This window comes from Halichoerus grypus, chromosome 8, assembly GCF_964656455.1.
Source record: "Halichoerus grypus chromosome 8, mHalGry1.hap1.1, whole genome shotgun sequence".
Classification (NCBI taxonomy): Eukaryota; Metazoa; Chordata; class Mammalia; order Carnivora; family Phocidae; genus Halichoerus; species Halichoerus grypus.
In genome coordinates, this window is record NC_135719.1 from 61140748 (window position 1) to 61164665 (window position 23918).

The 23918-nt window shown below is 41.6% G+C and overlaps 1 protein-coding gene across 2 annotated transcripts in view; it reads right to left on the minus strand.

Annotated features, from left to right (window-relative positions):
• The window catches only part of TMOD2 (tropomodulin 2), a 54413-nt gene that overhangs the window by 17531 nt on the left and 12964 nt on the right, over nucleotides 1-23918 (minus strand). Inside the window, exons 2-7 of one of the 2 annotated variants that reach the window (XM_036116632.2) lie at nucleotides 23096-23290; nucleotides 21451-21607; nucleotides 16700-16822; nucleotides 13137-13223; nucleotides 8481-8611; nucleotides 6091-6198 (exon numbers count right to left, since the gene is read on the minus strand). In XM_036116632.2, the coding sequence (XP_035972525.1) occupies nucleotides 6091-6198; nucleotides 8481-8611; nucleotides 13137-13223; nucleotides 16700-16822; nucleotides 21451-21607; nucleotides 23096-23221 (732 nt within the window). In that variant the 5' untranslated portion in view covers nucleotides 23222-23290. The remainder of the gene's footprint in view (nucleotides 1-6090; nucleotides 6199-8480; nucleotides 8612-13136; nucleotides 13224-16699; nucleotides 16823-21450; nucleotides 21608-23095; nucleotides 23291-23918) is intronic. The other variant, XM_036116633.2, reaches the window with a different exon arrangement.

Genomic DNA, 23918 nt, shown 5'->3' on the forward strand with positions numbered 1-23918 from the left:
ATACAAGTGAAATTTCAGAACTCCAAGGGAAAAGAGAGAGTCCTCAAAGTTTCTAGTAAGAAAAAATAAGTTACTTACAAAGGAACAAGACTCAGACCAGCATGAGTCAGTAGACAGCAAGGCCCACGAAAACAGAGATTTATATATTTACATTGCCAGGTAGTTGTGAATACTGGTGAAAAGTTTTAAATTTTTACAATCAACCTATATACAAAACATAGACTATAAGGGCATAAAACATATAAAACTGAAATGCGTGAAAATAATGGAATAATTATAATTTGGAGGTAGAAAAAGGAGGAGGGATGAAGGCAGATTATAGAACTACTCTCAGCTTTTCTAATGGAGAAACAAAAATTATTTAACATGATAAATCAAAAACAAAAAAGTATGTATATCAGGGGTTTTCTACTCTGCCTGCATGTTAGAATGAATGTTAAGATATATAAAGTATTGGGCCCCACCCCAAATGAATTAAATCAGAATCTCAGGCTATAGCCTGGATTGCTATATATTTTAAGATTTTATTTATTTATTTATTTATTTTAGAGAGAAAGAGAGAGAGTAGAAGCCAGGGCTGGGGGGAGAGGGAAAAGCAGAATCCATGCCGAGCACAGGGCCTGACAGAGGGCTCAATTCCACCACCCCAAGACCGTGACCTGAGCCAAAACCAAGAGTCAGGACACCCAATCAACTGAGCTACCCAGATGTCCCTGGACTTCTGTATTTTTAAAAAGCTCTCTGGGTGATTAATGTTCACCAGGATTGACAACCACTTTTTTTTTTTTTTTTTTAAGATTTATTTATTTGCCAGAAAGAGAGAGAGTGTGCAGGGGGGAGGGGCAGAGAGAGGGGGAGAAGCCGACTCCCTGCAGAGCAGAGAGCATGATGTGGGACTCCATCCCAGGACCCTGAGATCATGACCTGAGCTGAAGGCAAATGCTTAACCAACTGAGCCACCCAGGTGCCCTCCTTTTTAAAAAAGATTTTATTTTAGGATTGACAACTACGTTGATTAAAGTCATAAAGACAACAACTAAAAGAATGAAAAACAAATTGCTAATACTGATTGCTCTGGGGAATGGAACAAGGAACTTCTTAATTATTTTAATTATTTTTATGGTGGAAAACACAGGAAGAAGGAAGAGAAGGAATCTAACTTGGGACCAGAATAGGATTTCTCAACCTTGGCACCAATGACGTTTGAGGCCAGAGGATTCTTTGTTGTGGGACATTGTCCTGTGTCCTGCAGGATGTTTAGCAGCTTCTGAGACCCATTAAATGCCAATAGCACCCTTCCCAGTCATGACAACCAAAAAATAGCTTCAGACACTGCCAAATGTCCCCTGCAGGGCAAAATTACTCTGAGTTGAGAAGCACCAGACTAGAAGAATAATACTGTGTATTAGTCAAGCAGTTGCTTTAAGTGCAAAGAAAGCTCGAAGATTTGGACTGACATTATTGTACACCATGTAAATTAAAGTGCACTTATTCACTGCTAGGTCCTTAATTAGAAGTAAATGTACACATTTTAATTAGAGCATCAGAAGGAAATGCATCAGGCTTTTCTTTATGGACACTCCAGGCTTCAGGATTTATGTTCATTATTAGAATAACAAAATGTTGGAGCAATTAGGCCTTTATAAAAAAAAAGTTGCAGGACTTCCTGGCAAGTAGCCAGGATCTTGCCACTTTCTTTTAAACTTGAGAAAACACTTTTCTCATACCGAATAAAACAGGGGAGACCCAGCCAAACATAACCCTGGGCTGCAGGCCCAAGTTAATTTCAGTTCAGCAAATATTTAAGCATCTATTACATGTGCTGGGGATAACATCAGTAAAACAAAGACTCGATTTCTTAAATGTTATATAAATAGTTACAGTAGAAATACATTTTTAAAGAGAAGGTTTTGCTTTCTGTACTTTACAGGATTATATGGAAATCCAGTGTCCTGCATTGTCTAAACCTGCACCATCCAAAGGGTAGCCTCAAGACACATGAAGCTCTTAAGCCCTTGGAAAATGGATGGTCTGAATTAAGATGTGCTGTAAATGGAAAACTTGCACTGGATTTCAAAGATGTGGTATGAAAAAAAGTAATTAAAATACCTTATTACATTTTCAAATTATATTTTGAAATGATAATATTTGGGATATATTGGTTTAAATAAAATATATTATTAAAATGAATTCCATCTATTTCTTTTTTTTTTTTTTTGTAGCTACCAGAAAAATTTTAAATCATACATGTGGCTTACATTTTGTTATAGACAGTGCTCTCCTAAACTCTTGACTTTTATGTGGCATTATTATTAATAGTAAAAGTGTTTTTTATTTTTTTTAAAGATTTTATTTATTTATTTATTTATTTGACAGAGACATAGCAAGAGAGGGAACACAAGCAGGGGAAGTGGGAGAGGGGCTCTCATTTTATTTGTTATAGACAGTGTTCTCCTAAACTCTTGACTTTTATGTGGCATTATTATTAATAGTAAAAGCGTTTTTTATTTTTTATTTTTTTTAAAGATTTTATTTATTTATTTGACAGATAGAGACATAGCAAGAGAGGGAACACAAGCAGGGGGAGTGGGAGAGGGAGAAGCAGGCTTCCTGCCAGGCAGGGAGCCCGATGTGGGACTCGATCCCAGGACCCTGGGATCATGACCTGAGCTGAAGGCAGACACTTAATGACTGAGCCACCCAGGTGCCCTGTAAAAGCGTTTTTTAATGTATTTGGACTTTTTCTGCTCCCTGCTAGAGATGTAGATAGACAGAAGTGCTTGGGGCATGGTGAACTGAACTTGATTATAGGTCACTTAAATGCACTTCCTGGCTAGTCTACATGCTGTGTAATCTCAGTGAAGTTACTCAAGCTCTATGAGCCTCAGTTGCCTCATCTATAGAATGGGGATAACACCATCTCACATACACATAATTTGCCTACGTTCACAATAACCCCACAAGTGCCTCACTGAATCCGTTTCTGAACTTTATTTTCTGCAGTTTTTTAAAAAGTTTTATTTATTTATTTGACACAAAGAGAGGGGGAGAGAGAGAGGGAGAGGGGGAGGGAGAGAGAGAGAGAATGAGTAAGGGAGGGGCAGAAGGAGAGGGAGAAGCAGGCTTCCCTGGGAGCAGGGAGCCTGATGCAGGACTTGATCCCAGGACCCCGGAATCATGATCTGAGCTGAAGGCTTAACCAACTGAGCCACCCAGGCGCCCCTCTGTTCCTGAATTTTAAAAAGAAAAATTTCTTGAAACTCTTTGCTTTAACACCGATCTTTAATTATTTTCTTCTCTCTTTTTTAAAGTAATCTCTACACCCAAAGTGGGGCTCAAACTCACAACCCCGAGATCAAGAGCTGCATGCTGTATCAACTGAGCCAGCCAGCCAGGGAGGCGCCCCCATCTTTAATTCTTTGTAGTGAGTTGTTCAGTCATAATCACCGTTTGAAGATCTCTATTGCCTCTGGGGTAATCAACCAATTTCCAACCTACAGAAAGGTTCTGGCATGGCTGAAAGGAGAACCATCTGAGGGCTGGCAGGTGAGGGCTGGACCATAGGAAGCCATCTAGGAATCAGGCCAGAGAGGCTTGTCTCTTCACACCCTTAAGGACTGCAACTATTCCTTACAATTGTGTGGTGTGCTTGTCACATGGTATGCAATCAACACATAGTTGCTGCATTAAAAACAGTATTGAAGAGTTTATTAGATTTAGAATTTATTTAGTCCATTTAGCAAGTTATCTATTTGACCGGGTAGAAGAGTTAGACTATTTGCTAGTGCTGTCGACAATGGCCTATAACATATTTCCATCCCTGCAATTTTACTGTAATGTATTATATTGAAGTGACAACCATTTCTTTCTGGTTTTTTTTTTAAGATTTTATTTATTTATTTGACAGAGAGAGAGAGAGAGACAGAGAGAGAGGGAACACAAGCAGGGGGAGTGGGAGAGGGAGAAGCAGGCTTCCTGCAGAGCAGGGAGCCCGATGAGGGGCTCGATCCCAGGACCCCGGGATCATGACCTGAGCTGAAGGCAGATACTTAACAACTGAGCCACCTAGGCGCCCAATAATCATTTCTTTATTCATCCCTTTAGTTACTTACATACAAAATGTACTGTGAATATTTTGCTTTATTGAAAACAAATCTACTAAATGACAGAGATCATAAAAATCGTATACTGATAAAAATCCTTAAATTGTTAATTTCACTTTTTACCAATGATCTGGTTCTGCTCTTTTTCTATTTTAATGATAGCTTTCAAATTCAAAACTGCTTTCAACTTACACATTTACATATGTAATAACTGCTGGTGAAAACATCAATTCTGTAGCTTAGTCCCTCTTCCATGAGTACTTATTTTATATATGCTGTGGTCAGCATGGAAATATTCTTGATTGCTGAGAGGTCAGAGGGCATGTTCATTCATTCATTTAACAAGCGCTGTTCGAACATCTACTCTGTGCCAGCACTGGGATAGGTATAGCCATTACTTTCTTATTTTATTTTATTTTATTTTATTTTATCTTATTTTATTTTATTTTATTTTATTTTATTTTTTAGGGGTGGAGCAGAGGGAAAGAGAGAGAATTTTAAGTAGGTTCCATGCCCAGGGCACAGCCTGACTCGAGGCTGGATCTCATGACCCTGAGATCATGACCTGAGCCGAAATCCAAAGATTCAGATGCTTAACCGACTGAGCCACCCAGGTAGCCCCCATGTTACCTGTTTTTAATGCTATTTTAGGTCTTCCAACAGACATGTTACTTTTAATCATATCATCAAGTCAAGAAAACTTGTTTTTCTAGCTTGATTCAAGGGCTGAGCATGAGATGTTGTAGAACAACAGGCTGATGCTCAGGCTCCCCCAAATTGACATATTTTAGCAAATGTATGACAGGGAGGCATTGTGTACAGATATAGCATAGCTTGATGGCTAAACCATCCCGCTTGTAGAACCAGAAAAACCTGGTGGTGCCACTTCTGGCTGTGTTACCCTGGAAAAGATATTTAACCTCTCTGAGCCTCAGACCACTCATTTGTTAAAGTAGGCGCTAATAATAATACATACCTCATAGTATTACAGTGAGGATTAAGTGAGCTGACATGTGTAAAGCACAGAGATTACTGCTGGCATTTACTAATTGCCCAAGAAATGTTAGCTATTAATAGTAATAACACTGACGGTGGTAATAGTTGTAGTATTTACTTGGGTCCAGGGGCTTCCCTATTTAGCTGAATTACCTGAAATGCATGGAAGGAACAGGGCTTTCGGTTGGTTATTTTTTTCACATTCTGGTTAACAGTGTCAAAAAAAAGGTTTTAAAATCTGGTTGTTTAAATATTTTTGAAACATACTAATCCATTTCAAAGATTAAAATGAAATATACTTTTATATGTGCTGAGTTCCTATAGGAGTTGGGGATCTTTTAATATCCATTGATGTGACAGAATGTTAATGTAGATACAGAAGTTTCAGAAAACTTGTACTAAGCACAGAGCAAAATCTAAATGTTTATTTACCTAAATGACTAATCCAATCTTATTTCTTTCTCCTAAAAGTGTAGTGCTCACAAAATTTTAGTCTGTTCGAAGTGCCTGACATTTGGCTTCTGTTTTTTTTTTTTAAAGATTTTATTTATTTATTTATTTGAGAGAGAGAATGAGAGAGAGAAAGAGAGCATGGGGGGGGGGGGTCAGAGGGAGAAGCAGACTCCCCACTGAGCAGAGAGCCCGATGCGGGACTCGATCCAGGGACTCCAGGATCATGACCTGAGCCGAAGGCAGTCGCTTAACCAACTGAGCCACCCAGGTGCCTCATGTTATATTTCTTTTTTTTTTTTAAAGATATTTTTTATTTATTTATTTGACAGAAAGATAGAGAGCACAAGTAGGCAGAGCGGCAGGGAGAGGGAAAGGGAGAAGCAGGCTCTCTGCTGAGCAGGGAGCCCAATGTGGGGCTCAATCCCAGAACCCTGGGATCATGACCTGAGCCGAAGGCAGCAGCTTAACCTACTGAGTCACCCAGGCGCCCCTCATGTTATACTTCTAAAAAAATTTTATTTTCTAAAATTTTACTCACAATCGCCACAGGGTCATTGCTACGGGTTGCAGCCAGGCTGAACTTCTTTACATGAGTGTTGGTTTCCAGAGCTTTTGCAAATTCCCTCAGGGTTGGAATTGGAATGTTCTAAAATGGGGAAGACATAGACAGTTGATAAATCATTCTGCAGCCCCCCCTACCCCAAGTCAAGGACCCACAGCCTTTAAATTCCTTATGGGTTTAGATGGCTAAATGCATGAAATTCTTTTTTTTTTTTTTTTTTTTTTAAAGATTTTATTTATTTATTTGGCAGAGAGAGACACAGCGAGAGAGGGAACACAAGCACAGGGAGTGGGAGAGGGAGAAGCAGGCTTCCCGCGGAGCGGGGAGCCCGATGCGGGGCTCGATCCCAGGACGCTGGGATCATGACCTGAGCCGAAGGCAGACGCTTAACGACTGAGCCACCCAGGCGCCCCTATTTCTAAAAGACTCATTAGCCATTGTCCAGCAACCAAGCCATCCTGGGCCAATAGCACCACTTAGTGTCTAATAAGGGAATCTAACACAATATAACATTCGGGCATCACCTTCCTGTTACTTTAGCCAAGAAATTATGCACATACCAAACTTCCCTCCTTTTCTCTTTCATTCTCTATATTCTAGCCAGACTGACCTACTTGCCATTCTTTAAACATATCATGGTCTTTCTCTCCTCCACACTCTTAGGTATGCTTTTCCCTTTGCCTGGAGATTCTATTGTCCTTTTCTCTGATTAATTTCTATTCATCTTTCAAGACCTAGCTGAAATATCACCTCCTTTGTTTATTGACTCTCCTAAGCCAGATGAAAATTTCCTTACCTGCAATTCCATAACATTTGGGGGTTTACCACATCATGTTGTAGTTATTTATTTAGTGTCTTTCTCCTAATATAAGTTTTTCAGAATAAAGACCAAATGAATCTTATTCTCTCTTCCACAGCACTCAGCACAATCCTGACCACTGGGAGGGAGGCAATATGGGGTGCACTAGAGGTTGACATGAGTCCTGGGTGCACTGCAGACTAGCTCTGTGGCCATGAGCAACTTAACCTCTTTAAGTGCCACTAAGGATTAAATGAGCTACGGCAGTCTTCCTTTATCCATGGGGGATATGTTCCAAGACTCCCATGGATGCCTGCAACCACAGATAGCACTAAACACAATATATATTGTTTTTTCCTATACATACATACCTATGATAAAGTTTAATTTATAAGTTAGGCACAGTAAGAGATTGACAACAGTAACTAATAATAAAATAGAATAATTGTAAAAATATATTATAATAAAACTATATGAATGTGATCTTGCTCTCTCTCTCAAAATATAGCTATACTCACCCTTCTTCTTCTTGTGATGATGTGAGATGATAAAATGCCCATGTGGTGAGGTGAGGTGAGGTGAATGACATAAGCATTATAATATAAGGTTAGGCTACTATTGATCTTCTGACAGTATGTCAGGAGGATCACCTACTTCTGTACTGTGGTTGACTGAGGCTAACTGAAACCATGAACAGCAAAATCACAGATAACAGGGGACTATTGTAATGAATTTCAAGTATTTAACAAAGGGTATGGCACATAGTGAGTACTCAATACAAGTCAGTTGTTATTATTAAATGGCAGATGTTGGCCCAAAAAGAAGTAACAAAATAGGTATCAGGCAATGCTCTCCCTCTCTTTCTCTCTTTCTATCTCTATCTCACACATACCCTTCCTTCCCCTCCCTTTGAGAGTAACATGACTAATTACCAAACAGAATAAAGCAGAAGTGACAATTGTGACTTCAGAGAATAGGCCATAAAAGGCACTGTGGCTTCCTGCTTGCTCTTTCTTTTTCTCTTTGACCACTTGCACTGGGGGAAGCACACCGTCATGACTCGAGGACACTGAGGCAGCCCTATGGAGAGAGCCATGTGGTGAGAAATTGAGGCCTCCTGCCAACAGCCATATTAGTGTGCCATCTTGAAAGTGGATCCTTCTGCCCCAATCAATCCTTCAGATGATTGCAGACCTTGATAACAGCTTTACTACAGCCTCACTTGAGATCCTGAGCCACAACTACCTAGCTCGGTCCTGATTCTTGATACTCAAAAACTGTGTGAAATAACAAATGTTTATTGTTTTAAGCCTCTAAGTTTTGGATTAATTTATTACCCAGCAGTAGATAACCAATATTCTATGTTTAACATAAATACAATGATTCTTTCCAAAGAATTCCAGAAACCTCTTTTTAAAAATTTCTTCTTTTGAATAGGATATCTTGTCTCAAAACTGGTGACTACAAGGGATTGGACACAGGTGTGAAAGCAGGCAATCGGTCATCGCCATTAAATTTTCTAACCTCATGATAAATCAAGTGACTGACAATAATCATAATGAAATACCTTAATGTTGTTGAGGTTGACTTCTTGCAGGCTGGGATCATTGGCTTTCATCTGCTGCAGACTTACTTCCACATTGGTAGGATTGGGTGGTTCCTCAAATATTGGCTTGACCTTCTCACCTTTGACCACATCTAACACACAAATTTTAATTTAATTTTATTTTTGCTTATTATTTTTTACAAATTTTAATTTTAAAAAGAAAATGTAAGGTTTCTCCTGCCAAAATCAGAGATGACTTCCCCAAAAATGATCTTTCCTTCCGTGCTCTGATTCCAATAATACTCTAATATCAATGATAGTACAGCTTATTCTCAATGAAGCAAGCATGAGAATGATATGGTTCTGAGTTACAGTTTCAAAGGGGCAGTTATTGCTGCTGTACATGGACCACTTTCAGACTATAATAAGCCACAGGATCTGAGATGCAAAAAAGAAATAGAGTCTTTTCATTTCTAAAACCATACTATTCCTCTGGACTATTTTTAAAAAATATTTATTTAGGGCGCCTGGGTGGCTCAGTCGTTAATCTCTGCCTTCGGCTCAGGTTATGATCCCAGAGTCCTGGGATCGAGTCCCACATCGGGCTCCCTGCTCCGCGGGAAGCCTGCTTCTCCCTCTCCCACTCCCGCTGCTTGTGTTCCTGCTCTTGCTATCTCTGTCTCTGTCAAATAAATAAATAAAATCTTTTTAAAAAATATTTATTTATTTATTTACTTACTTACTTATTCTTTTTAAGTAGGCTCCATGCCCAACATGGGGTTCAAACTCATGACCCTGAGATCAAGAGTTGCATACTCTACCAACTGAGCCAGCCAGGTGCCCCCTCTGGCCTCTTGACCATACCCGACCCTTCTCTGATATCCATTTTGGAGATTTAATTTTGACAAAGATATGGGAAGAGAAACGGATAGAAAGGCAAAATGAAACAATTCTCAAAAGCAGTTAAGAGAAAATGTTTGCAGCATATATTTAACATACACAGTATTAATATCTCAATTTACACAGAGCTCCTACAAATCAGTAGACAACCCAATTAAAAATGAGCAAATAATAAGATCAGAAGAGTCTCTGCCACTCAACCAAAAATATAAAAAGTCATTAAACTGTGAAACTAAAAAATGAAATACCTTTTGACCAGCAAAAAAAAAAAAAAAAATGTAAAAAGAGATAACATGTACAATTGGCAACAATGTGGAGTAAAACGCATTGTCTTACGTTGTTGGTGAGAATGTAAACTGATGCAAACTTTTTGGGAGAGTCATTTGGTCTCACCTACCAAAATATAAAATATGGGTACACTATGACCCAGTAATTATGTATCTAGAAGTCTAATCTACAGAAAAAAATAGCATGGATGCATAAAGACATATATTCAGGGATGTTCACTGACATATTACTTGTGACAGCAAAACATGATAAACAAAATGCCCATCAATGTGAAAATGGCTAAATAACTTATAGCATAATCACATAATAAGGTGCTACCTATTCATTAAAAGAATGAGGCAAACCTACATGTACTGATAAAAGAACCACAATTTGAAAAAAAGTTAATGGAAAAGGAAATACATATAAATATAACAAAATATGTACAAGATCTAAATGAGGAAAACTACAAAACTTTATTGAAAAAAATAAAAGAGAACTAAATGGAGAGATACTGGGAGAGACTCAATATTGGTAAGATGTCAATTCTTCTCAAGTTGAGCTATAGATTCAATGCAATTGCAGTCAAAATCCCAGCAAGTTATTTTGTAAATGTCAACACACTAATTTTAAAGTTTATATGGAGAGGCAAAAGACCCAAAACAACCAACACAATATTGAAAATGAAAAACAAAGTTAGAGGAGTGACACTACCAGACTTTGAGACTTACTATAAAGCTACAGTAATCAAGACAGTGTGGCAGGGGTGAAAGACTAGACAAATAGATCAATGGAACAGAATAGAGAGCCAAGAAATAGAGCCACATTAATACAGTCAACTCATTTTTGATAAAGGAGCAAAGGCAACACAATGGAGAAGAGATAGTCTTTATAACAAATGGTGCTAGTACAACTAGACAACCACATGCAAAAAAAAAAAAAAAATGAATCTAGACACAGACCTTATACTCTTCACAAAAATTAACTCAAAATGTATCACCTAAATGTAAAATGCAAAACTATAAAACTCCTGGAAGATAATGCAAGAGAAAATCTAGATAAACTAGGGTTTAGCAATGACTTTTCAGATATAACACCAAAGGCTTGGTCCGTGAAAGAAAGAATTGATAAGCTGGACTTCACTAAAATTAAAATTTTCTATTCTGAAAAAGAGATATTTGCAAAATACAGATTTAATAAAGGATTGTTATCCAAAATATACAAAGAACTCTTAAAACTCAACAACAGGACAACAACCTGATTAAAAATTGGGCCAAAGACCTTAACAGACCCCTGACAAAAGAAGATATGCAGATGGCAAGCAAGCATATGAAAAGATGCTCCACCTAATATGTCATTGGGGAAATGCAAACTGAAATCATGACATACTACTACACACTTATTAGAATAACCTCAATCTGGAACACTGATAAAACCGAATGCTAGCTAAGAGTGGAGCAACAGAAACTCTCATTCTTTGCCAGTGAGAATGCAAAATGTTACAATCACCTTGGAAGACAGTTTGGTGGTTTCTTAACAAAACTAAACATACTGTTATCATTCCATCTAGCAATCATGCTCCTTGATGTTTACCCAAAGGAGTTGAAAGCTTATATCCACACAAAAACATCCACACATGGATGTTTACAGAAGCTTTATTCATAATTGCCAAGACTTGGAAGCAACCATGATGTCCTTCAGTAAGTGAACGGATAAATACATCCTTACAATAGGGTATTATGCCATGCTAAAAAGAAATGAGCTACCAAGCCTGAAAAAGCATGGAGGAAACTTAAATGTATATTACTAAGTGAAAGAAGCCAATCTGAAAGGGCTACACACTGTATGATTCCAACTATGTGACAGTCTGGAAAAGGCAAAACTATAGAATAAAAAGATCAGTGGTCATCAGGAGCTAGGGGGAGAGAAAGATGAATAGGTGAGCAGAGAGGATTTTTAGGACAGTGAAACTACTCTGCATGATACTATAATGGTGGATACATGTCAATATACATTTGTCCAAATCATAGAATGTACAACCCCAAGAGTGAACCTGAATGTAAACAATGGACTTTGAATGATAATGATGTGTCGCGGTAGGTTCAACAAGTGTAACATATGTACCACTCTGCTGGGGGATGCTGATACTGGGGGAGGCTGTGCATGAATTGGGGGCAGGGAGTATATGGGAAATCTTTAATTTTGCTGTGTACCTAAAATTTCCCTTAAAAAATAGTCTTAAAAAAGTTAATGATATGTATATGCACAAAAGCCCAGAAGATGATGCACCAGACTTTTAATAGCAAACATGCTGTCAGCATGTTACCCTTTGATATTGAAGTTAAAAAGGATAAACACCTTTCTTTTTTTTTTTTTAAAGATTTTATTTATTTATTCGACAGAGAGAGAGAGAGAGACAGTGAGAGAGGGAACACAAGCAGGGGGAGTGGGAGAGGGAGAAGCAGGCTTCCTGCCGAGCAGAGAGCCCAATGTGGGGCTTGATCCCAGGACCTTGGGATCATGACCTGAGCCGAAGGCAGACGCTTAACGACTGAGCCACCCAGGTGCCCCAGGATAAACACTTTTCATCTGCACGTATTAAAAGCCGAAAAGAAAAAAAAAATAAAAGTAACATTGCTTATTGTCTGGATAAATAGCCCAGTATAAATGATGGTTTGTAAATATGCTGCTCAGACTAGAAAACACCTGCTCAAACTCCTTCAAAGAGAATAGAATAAAATTAATCTAAGAAAAGCTGTGATCTTCTGTAAGTTTTTACAGCACCTGGATCACACTGTAGCAAGATTACCTGATTATTGGTCCATCCTAACCCTGGATAGGTAAGTTCCTTTAGGCAGAGACCATTTTTTATCTTTGTACCTAAGCCTAGAACCTTCCTGACGCATAGTAGGTATTTAGTAGATGACTAATGAATGAGTCAGTGAGAGAGTCTAATAAACTGTACACTTCTCCAGGAAATGCTAATACAGAGAACTGTGGTCTCGAACTTTCTGTGCCGGTAAGTCTATGCCAATGTGTCTTTCATGCTCTCGTGGGGGAAGTGGGTATTCAAATTCTAATGACCTGCAGCCATTATTGAGACAAAAAGACACCCAAATAGAGAAGGAAACTTATCAAAAATACTATAGTTGATTAAAAAACATCATTAGGAACATGAACCTCTGTTTGCAATCTGTGCGCACTATGTCACCTTTTTATCAGCAATTTTATATTTTGACTAAACAGACCTACCAAAGAGTATGTTCTGGGCAAAACACACCTCATTGGTACAATACGCTGCAAAACAGAACTTTGATAATTGGCTTCCCTATTCTGGTTTGACTGCTCAGAGCCCAGTGACTGATCTTGGTGAACTGACAGAATCTACCTGCAAAGTCTGCAAGATGGAAATCTGGATTCAACTGGCAGCCCAGTCAACAGGCCTCCCTCTTAACAACAACAACCTGGAGCTCCCAAGTTTCACAAACCACAGACTCCACATCAACTTACTTCTCACAGGCACTTTGCCACCTTTAGTACTGGCCATTTCTTCATCAAACTTTGGATTGTTGAGTAAATTGTGTACTCCAAGAACAGCTAGAAACAAAGATAATCAGTAAATACATAATAAGTTTGGGAAGGCATGTTAAGATGTCCACAATGTTAATTTTCCCCTTGAAGATCAATTCTTCATATCATAAAGTAAGTCTCCAGAACCCCCTTGCCTTGCATAGTGTATGGGACACATGTAATATTAAATAAGCTTACATATTTTTTAAAAATCCCTTTCCAATCCTTTTCCATTGCCACCAGCGATCTTCACAGGTCTTTCTGTGGCTATACAGGTAGAATCATTTAGGATCTGCAGGACAATGGTCGAGTTATGTTATACCTCCAAATTACTGAAAACTTGCTTAGACCTCCTAGTTAAATAGACTCAACTCTTCTGTTTTCTCATCTGTAAAATGTGAGCATGGGACTGAGTCTAAGGATACTTTAAGATCTAACATTATACAGATTACAGCAAATGGAAGAAAGACCATGGGCCTCTTTCAATGAAAGCCGCCCCAATCTCTCAGGACCAACAGCAGTTGTCCTCTCCAGTTTAGAGCATCCTAGAATGGGAAATAAAAGAGATGTCAGCAATAAAAGGTGGGATAAGCACACTGAGATTTTGCAACTCCTGTATTATGGGGAGCTTACACCAGGAGGCAGCAAAGGATGCAAGAAACGGCACTGGGTCAGCATGAGCTCTGGGCAGGCTGAAAGGCAAGTGCCCCTTTTGCTAATGAAATTATACGGATGTGACTGGCCACCTGGAGAAGGATCCCAGAGCAGGTAATCTGTCAGCAGGAGGCAGTGGAGTATCTCAGAGCTCCTCATCAGTCGTACTGTAATCTACACATCAGGAGCAGGGAGGCTGCCAGCAGCCCAATAAAGGGCAAATGCTTACAGCCGACAAGGCTAGGGTTAAGAGTGGCACTCAGGAGCAGTCGGCCAGAGTTGGAATCCTGGTTCTGTCCCATACTACCTCTGTGACTTGGGAAGTTACTAAATGCCTCTGAGCATGTTTCATCATCGGTAAGGTAGGGATAATAATTATACTTTAAGTGTTACAAAGCTTAAATGACTTCTCATGCCTCAGACACTGTTCCAAGCACTTTACAGATTCCTGTTAAATAAATAAGAATTTGTCACTATGTTTCTGGCACTGTCTAGGGAGAAGACGCCCTATTTGATAAACACAGGCCACGGATCATCCAAACATATCTTGCTTTGGCCCCATACTCACTAAGCAACTTCTAATTATAATTTGGCTCTCATTGCCAAGTTTTAATTTTTGTTTTATCTGTTTCCTGTGAATCTGGCTAGTGGATTAGCCCCAAACAGACGTCTCCTATGCACACTGACAAAATTGAATTTCTAGACCATCAGAACTGGTGACCATGCTGAGATCTAGCTGCTCCAGGAAGTGCTGTCTTGGAGGTCAGCAGCTGTTCTCTTGATGACTGTCTTTCTGCTGCCTACCAGCCAGAATAACATGCACAGGGCATTGACAATCTTTCCTATCTAAACCTCACTGGCTGTCAGCCCATCCGCTCATGGGGCTGCTCCTGATCTTCCAGAAAGAACCGCCCCAGAGAAGATGCTGTCACCCACCCCCAGGCCGGCTTCCTCCTGAGTTCTGAGGGAGCATCTGATGAGGGAATGAGGTTAAGCAGAGATGAACAAGACAGTTTTCTATCTGGATTATTCCCCTGGTTTTATTGTATGAATTTCAGAATCTAGATTCTTCCAGATGATTGGTGTTTTCCTCTTTCTCCTTCCTTAAGCATTTCCTGGGAATTCAAGCCCAGCCCTGCATTCTCCCTTTGGGCAATTCTAGTAGAAACCATGAGACAACCCTTGAGAGGAGCAGTAACCATACCAGGATCCCTCCATAGCAACCACAGGGCTAAGAAGAAAGGTCACTGCAAGGCACCTTCTTAACTGTGTGATGCAGGTGCCTCAATTCCTGCAGTGATTTCTGAGAGAGGTTCAAATATGTGAACTTAGTATTGACCACTGATCTCATCACAGGAGGAACAAAGATGTAGCTGAGACGGTAGGCATGCTATTAGAATAAGGCATAGCTGGTTCTCCTGGGAGGGAGGATGGATTATTATTACAAATGTTTTTCAGTGGAATAAAGATGTGAGGATTCTTGCTAAGGCTCGTGGACTGTTTTTTATTTTTTTATTTTTTTGAGAGGAAGAGAGCACGAGTGGGAGGGGTAGAGGGAAATGGAGAGAGAATCTTAAGCAGACTCCACACTGGGGACAGTGCCTGACTCAGGGCTCGATCCCATGACCTTGAGATCAGGGCCTGAGATGAAATCTGGAGTTGGACGCTTGACCAACTGTGCCACCCAGGCACCCAAATATGGGCTGTTTTTTAAAGCACCTTTATCCTGTAGTGACCTAATAACCCTAATAATCTAAATTTACATCCCACTTGGAAAAAAACACATCCCATTAATGCACAAATATGCGGGGCACCTGGGTGGCTCAGTTAAGCGTCTGCCTTCAGCTCAGGTCATGATCCCAGGGTCCTGGGATCGAGCCCCGCATCGGGCTCCCTGCTCAGCGGGAAGCCTGTTCTCCCTCTCCCACTCCCCCTGCTTGTGTTCCCTCTCTCGCTGTGTCTCTCTCTCTCAAATAAATAAATCAATAAATCTTAAAAAAAAAAAAAGAATGCACAAATATGTTGGTAGATGCATGGAATCTTTCTTGAAGGATATAGTAGAAATGGGAGAGGACTTAATTAGGGTGAGATTAATTACTTTCATGACATATTCTTTTGTTGGTGTTGCTATGTTCCAATAAAAGTTTATTTACAAACACAGGAGGCAAGTCGCAGTTTGCTGACCCCTAACCTACCGCCATCTTGACTACCCATTCTTTTATACTATGTGTGTTTTCTCTATCTGCATGTGTAACCAATTCAAATCATAACAGCAATTATTATTTTGTTGCTACTGTTTAGAAAACTAGAAAAAGATGAGCAGATGGGGCTGAATATGGCTTTAATTACTGTGTGGGTGTAATGGTTAATAACTCCTGCTCTGTGGTTAGGCTAACAGACCTCTTTGCGGCAATCAAAATGGAATAGCGACTGTGGGGAAGAGCAAGAACTTCACAGATACTTCATCATGATGAAATGTTATAAAATGCCAAATGTGAAAGCTCCTTAGAGTAAGGGCTATTATTTCATTGTTTAAGTTCTCAACACTCCTTTAGATTCCTTCTCTTTGGCTTCTCAAACTCTTGAATTTTGTAGGAAGGGTATTATTGGGGCATTTTATAGCCGAGATAGGAATTTACATTTTACAGCTGAGATACAGCAAAGTAAGATTTGCTCAGAGAGGTGAAGTCACTTGCATCAAGTCTTATGGCTACATAGTAGCTGAAGTCGCCCTGGTATTGCAATGCTGATCAGTAGTTACTGAAGCTCAGAGGCTGCTGCTGGGCATGCCAGTGTGTGCCTGGGGGGCCAGAGCCGCACAGGAAAGTTTCCCAGAGCTGAGGACTAACCTGCAAGATCATAGAGCTCGGTGTCGGAGGCGCTGGCCAAAGCTTCTTCCAGTTCTGGGTCAAGGGTCACTTTTTCTTCTTTACGAGTTTCTATGGGCTTTTCTTTGGGGATGAAGACTCTCCCTTTAAATCAGAAGGAAAACAAAAACTATTGTGTGCTGCTCACCAGGGCAGGGTAAGAGGACTGACCAGACAATGCAGCTCTGACCACTGAGAGCCAAGTCATTAAGCCATTGCACACACAACTGGGATTCCTTCCCTGCTGGGACGAAGGCAGTATCATTAATCCACTATTAGAGGGAGGGAACGTCAGAGGAGGAATCCTGCGTTCTGCAACACAGAGATCTGAGGAGACTACAGTTCTTAAACGTAGAAGGAAACGGTGGTTTCTACCTCTCTACCATCGATCGTCAGCATTGCCCTTAGACCTGAGCAAGAAAGGCCCTGCCATGGGCCCCACGTTTTACAGGGCTCACTCTGGTCCTCCTCTCCTGCAATCTCCCTCCTCCCCACATCAAGGGAGAAGTCATGGGGCCAAAGGGACATTCCCACCCAGAATCCAGGCCACCTGCTAGGCCCCGCTCCAGGCATCTGGGATCCTGGAATTCCCTGCTCAAAGACCCCTGAACTTGCTTCCAGGGCCTGCGTGCCTCCCTTCCCCATGTCCATCCTCCTGGAGGCATGTCACATTGCTGGAGTGAGCACCCGCAGGCCAAGGGGAGGTTATTTGTGTCAAATATGTGTGAGGCCCTAGCAGTATAGGACATCCCATATGCTTGCATGGAACTTTTGGAAGCCCAAGAATCCTGGGTTTCTAGGTGTATTTGTAACAGGATAGAACATATTTTAACAGCTATTAGCTTTTAAATATTTACAAAAAATGGCACATAGGCTTCTGTGTGTGTTCTTCCCTTGGATCCTGCAAATATTGGAGGCAGAGTCACCCACATAGTCCCAGGGGTTCCAGAGGGACAAACTACAGCTCTCCCAGAGCTTTTCCCCCTAGATTGAGATTGTAGACCACTAGGATGCTCTATCTGGGGTCACTTGGAGTAGTGTAGTGGCCTGGGGACACAGCTACCTCTCTAGACATACCAAAGGACGTCAGATGTAAAAGGAGAAATCAGGATTCATGTATTTAGAAACTGTGGAGGTCTGTGAGCAACAAGGTATTTTATGCTTCCCACATGTGTATACTCCGCGATCAACTCCCGCTTCATCCTCACAGTCAGATTCCATTTGCTTTGCCCCTGACTCACTTCTCAATATGCTGATATCTATGCCCTACCCTCCTCAGCCCCAACCTCTGGACTGAAGATTACATCGCTGGGAGGATGGCATATTACCTGCTCCTAACTTTCAGCCAGCTCAACGCACCCACATCCCACTCATGCAATGACTCCTAAGGGGAAACCTAGGACATTCCAGAGCTCCCACAGCAATACTCCAGAACTACTTACACTCTTTTTCAATTCCTTCCAGCTTTTAACTCTTGGTTTCTTTTCTGGAGCTGCTCTTACTTCTTGGCATGATCTTTGAAATTGGTCTCCTCCAATGTGATCTTTGGAGTTCCCTAAAGACTCACCCTTCCACTGCCTTCTCTTTGTCATCTTGGGTAGAACAGAGAGCTGGCTCCCACTTCAGCCAAAGGAGACCAACACTGTTTCCAGGTCTCTCTGGCTAGGTAGCCCTTCCCCACTCCCATTGGAAAGGTAAGGGTCAAACCCAAAGTCAGTAACTCTCCTTTATAAATCCTCTCCAAGAGCTGTCCCTGGTTGCAGGGGCTGTGGGATAGTTTCTGATAGTTTACCAGATCTTCAAATGGTTGGACATGAAATCAGGGACCAGGCAGTGCTGGGCACCCTAGGGAGACACCATTGCTTGTAGTCAGTCTGGGGTATCCTGGCCACAAGGTCTCCATCACTCAACATCACCCTGCTTCCTGCCTCTGCATCACATAAACTGCCACCTTTCCCAGAAAGAAGCAAAATACACTGGAGCATAATGAAAAATACAAGGAGAATGACCAGAAGATAGAAAATGAAAAAAGAAAATAACCAATCAATAACATCTCAGACACTAGGGTTCATCCCAGACTTATTTTTCATAGTATCTGCAGCCTGAAGCCTTTTCTTTGTGGCTCAGATGATCTCGGTTCCAGAGTCAAAGAGGCTTCCCCTTTCCTCCTTCCTGCTAGTGCTTAGGATTACCCTCAATACCACGTGCACAGGTGGCCCATAGCTGTCAAACTTTAGGACAACTGCTGCTGCACATCCATTCCTGGTGGTGGTGGGGTGGGTAACCAAACAACAAGTTCTAAGTGGATAAAACTACTGCAGAGAGTGAAACATGGCCCAGGAACCCGAGGGCCCAGGGCCCAGGGCATTCAGAGCTGAAGTTGTACAGCCCCTCGCCTGAGGCCTTTACAGCAGCCTCCAAGGCTTCCACATCATCCACTGGTGCTTCCAGATCATCTGCTGGTGCTTCCAGATCATCCACTGGTGCTTCCACATCATCCACTGGTGCTTCCACATCATCCACTGGTGCTTCCAGATCATCTGCTGGTGCTTCCAGATCATCCGCTGGTGCTTCCAGATCATCCGCTGGTGCTTCCAGATCATCCGCTGGTGCTTCCAGGGGCCCTGCAGACTCTACTCTGTTCCCTCTGCTTTGTTTGGAAAACTTGCTCTCTGCTCATTTTGCCCAACTGTGTTGCCTTCCAACCTTCTCCTAAGCTACACCGAGCAACGGTGTGCCCCTTTTGTCTCCCCATTTACGACCCAGGCTGCCCCTGCATTCCTAACTCCCCTGTGAATCATCTGCAGATGAATCTGGATCGAGAGATAATTTACCACTGCTACTCCTCAGACCTCTACTTTGAGAAGAAGAAACAACAGCTTTTCTCTTGTTATTCTGGCACTACCCTAATATTGGATGTTAACTGGGATTTTATTGAAGATTTGACATTATAATTTTTCTTGCACAATGAACTTAGTCTAATAGCAGCCATGCTGCCATAGAAACAGCTCCGTATTTCTATGGCAATCCGTAGTTATTTGCCCAATTTGTCACTGTCCAACTTCACTTTCTTAATAAATTGACACAATCAGTGGTGCACGATCCATCAAATGAGCACGATCCATCAAATGAGCATGATTCAGAGGACAGCCAGATGTCGCATAACAGAAGACAGCAGTGCTCTGACTGACGCCACCTGAGGAGGCGTGCTCCTGCTGCCCCAGGACCCTGTACAGAAGCTCCCAGACAGAATTCACCCGAACCTGTATTTATCAGGTGCTCCCCTGTGCCAGCGCGCACAGGTGGGAAACACACAAAACACACAAAACCCAAAGTAAATAAACAAAATGATGAACACAGTGCTATGAAGGCAATACATGAGTGTCATGGCAGAGAGAAGGGGTCTATTTTAGACAGAAGGGTCAGGGAAAGCCTGAGGCCCTGACGTTTCAGCTGGGACTTTTAGAATGTGAAAAATGGGGATGTGGGTCGGAGGGGAGAGATCATGAGAAGACCCTGGGATGGGAGAAGAACTCGGCAGGTTTGGGGAACTGAATGCAGACGGTGGGGCCGAGGCTCGGCAAGGGAATGGGAGAGGTGATCAGAGAGGTGGGCAAGGTGAGCTCTCCCAGGGCCCTGAGGACCACAGTGAGGATTTGAGACTTTCAGCAGGGAAGTGACATGATCTGATTTGCATTTTAAAAAGACTGTAGTTGCCATGAGCTTATGGATGATTCCATTAGTGTCTGTGGGCCCAAGTCCCTGTCTGTAGCTGAGGAAACCACACAGGCTGTTGGTACCCACTTTTCCTCCAAAGGGGAGCCTAGGGTTGGAAGCTAAGGAGGAGGGTTTTCCTGGTCTTGGTTCTGAGCTCAGTCCTGGCATGGAGGAACATCCCTTTGTTCCTCAGAGCCTCACCAGGACTATCACAGTGCTTCTCTCACTAGACCACAAGCTCCTTGAGGGCAAGGTAGGGTCCTATTCACTGTGGTGCCAACACCTGGCACATCGCTGTGCACAAAGGGGGTGCTTGGTAAATGCTGGATGAGGGAATGGTTGACTGCACCGTTCTCTAACGGTAGCATCTTAGGTTAGGGGTCTGGTGCCACAGCTAACCTAGACATGGAACAGAAAGGCCTTGAGGGGATGTCTGCGGTCGGTAAAGCCCTGGGCTAAGAGAAACGCACCAACGCCTATAGGACCTTCTTTCGGGCACAATACTACCTCATGCTGCCAAAGCTTTTTCTTTGGGGCTTAAGATATTTTTCACAGAACTAATTTGAGTACCTTTACACTCTAAGTATTAATTTAATTAGCTTACATATTCTGCCATAATTTTTTTTGTAACTAGTAAACTGTATTTTTTTGGAGCAGTTTTAGGTTCGTAGAGGACAGTACAGAGAGTTCCCATATACTCCTTGTCCCACGCTTACAAGCTCTCCCCCAATGACACTGTGCAGCTGAGTGGGACGTTTGTTACAACTGATGAGCCTACATTGCTATCATTATTATCCAAAGTCCACAGTTTATATTAGGGTCCACTCTTGGTGGTGCGCATTCTATAGGTTTGGACAAAAGTATACTGGCATGTCTCTACCAGCCATGATTCTTTTTAATTATGAATCCAGTTCTTGGGCTTCTTTCCCACTTCCAGGTCAGTTCCCTTGCTGGACCCCCCATGACAAGATATGAGCAGTACCTTTGTCCCAGGATGTGGCACCTGGGGCCCTTACCTTTCTTTTCTCCAGTGAAGGGCACAAAGTCTTCCCTGTCCTTCTGTTCCAAAGCTTCCTTCTCCAGGTACATGAGGAGGTGCTCGCGATCGAACGGGCCAGTGGCTGCTTTCTGGGTCTGGTCTTTCTGTCGGAATCCAGCTGGTAGCAGTGCACTCTGATGAGACAGAGGTGTAAGCAGGAAGGAAGGTGTTTGCCCTACTGATACTTTGTCACTTGGCCCCCGGCCCCAGCCCAGCTGTCTATGGGGGAGGCAGGGAGAAGGATACCTGTGCAGAGATGCAGGTGTGCACTGAGGGCTGGGGACTCTGGCGCATCTCTGAGGCCCTACCCTGGCCCATTCTGTGCTGAGATGTTTCTGCTAATGCGCACAGGCACAACACAGCTGGCTAGAGCCGCCTCTGAGTCTTCTGCAGCTGCATTCTAGAATGTGGTAGCAAAAGGCCAGGCACCCTTCAGGGCCTCCTTCCTCGTAGATCACACTTGGGTTTGGCCAGGTCTGTACCTGAGGTGCTTCCAGGCAGGCATACAGAGACTAACAAGGAGCCAACGTGGCTATACTCTCTTATTTCTAGCCTCTTTCCTGGGAAAACATGCCAGCACATAAGTAAATATTAGGGGAGATGCTGATACCTGCTTGACTAAGCTGAGTGATTCCTTCCTTAAGGTTCAAAAATAAAAACATTTTTTTAAGGCTGTGTTTTGGGTTATTTATTTATTTTTAATTTAATTATTTGTTTCAGGGGTGGAGGTCTGTGATTTGGCAGTCTTATATAATACCCAGTGTTCATTACAACACATACCCTCCCCAATGTCCGTCAAAGATAAAAATATTCTTAAAAATAAATAAAATATCCAAAGTGTCTGGCATATCAGAATATCATATAAATAATTTTTAGTGACATTTTTCTTTATAGTAAAATCACTATTTTGGATGCCTCTGATTCTAATTTTAAAAAAACACCATCAGCACTAAAGAAGGTGCTTGCTAAACAAACACTGTAACAAACTACTTTGCTTTTCAAGAGCTCATAAAAATAGTAGAATCTCCACTTAAATTTACGTAATATTATTGTTAAAATTCAAATCCATCCATTGTTGTGAGATCACCAAAAACTTCAAGTCATTCATGCTTTTTTAAAAAAATGAGGTGTAAAAAAGATCTGTTTGTGGGGTTAAAGGCCTGGTGTAAATGTCATCTCTGATGTTTACTAGTATGAGATCTTCTGTAAATTACTTCTCTTCGTCTGTCCCCCTCAATTATGAAATGAGTGTAATATAATTTACCCCAAGGGCTTCCATGCCCAGTAGAGTGTATGACCTCACAGAAGAAATTTGGTTAAGATTTGTTCCCTTTTCCTCTTTCCTTTCTTCTTCCTTAAGTCTGACTAGTCGTTCTCAAGCAATGGAAAATATTTTTTACCATTTACATTAAATTGGTTTTTGAGAAATACATTTGTCCTATCATATTGTACACGTGGCTACTGAGGTTCTTTATGAATCTGTCAGACCGGAACCAATCAGGGGAAGAACGCAGAATTTGTATTTGGAGCTAAGGGATTTCTACACTATTGTTTAAGGACCAAGCCACACCATTTATCCCCTACTACCATTGACCACCATGTTTCAGTCCCAGGTCACCAACCTTGGGATCTAGGTCATCAAGAACATTTTCCAACTGTTTCAGTTCCTCTTCTGAGAGTTTGCCAAGAAGCTCATCTTCATCAATGTTCTTGTATTTCTCCAGCTCTTTTTGAAAGGGGAGCGCCATGGCTTCTTATATGCCCTTCTCATGGGTCACGAACATTGAAACAGGGCAGCTTCCTGAGACTTCAGAATACTACCAATAAGAAAGAAACACTGTTATCTTATTCTGCAAACAGGACTTATTCACAGGAGACCAGGGCTGTGCCATCTGCCCATGGAGTCTTTATTGGACGAATAATTCCACGAATCAGTAATATCACTTCCATTTGCAGAGCAACCTCACAGCTTCTTTCACTAATTTAGATCTTTACAAACAACCCAGAAAGGAAGCCTGGACAGATACTAATATCCCATTTGACAGATAAAGACTCTGAGGCGAAGGTGGCTAAGTTGCTTGCTCGAGGCTCCAGAGCTGGGACGTGCCAGGCCTCCTGATTCCCAGCGTGGTGGGTGCCTTTCCCCCACACTACTCTGCCTCCTCCAGCTTTCCATAGAAAACAGTGGAAAACAATGAACAAATTGTAAGGCAGTCGTAAGAAGCACACTTGTGTCTTTTCAGGGAGAGAGTGATGTGAAGAATACAAAATGGGGTTCATTCAGGAAAGAGAGTTTGGAACGTCCGTGTGAGAAAGCATTGTGCAGTGACTCCCTGCAATTAATCTCAGTAAGATTCTAAAATCCTGACTACATACTCTCTCCACGCTTCTATTCTCTCTCTTTTTTTCTTCCCTCATCTCCTGTTCTTTCTATTCCCATTTCTT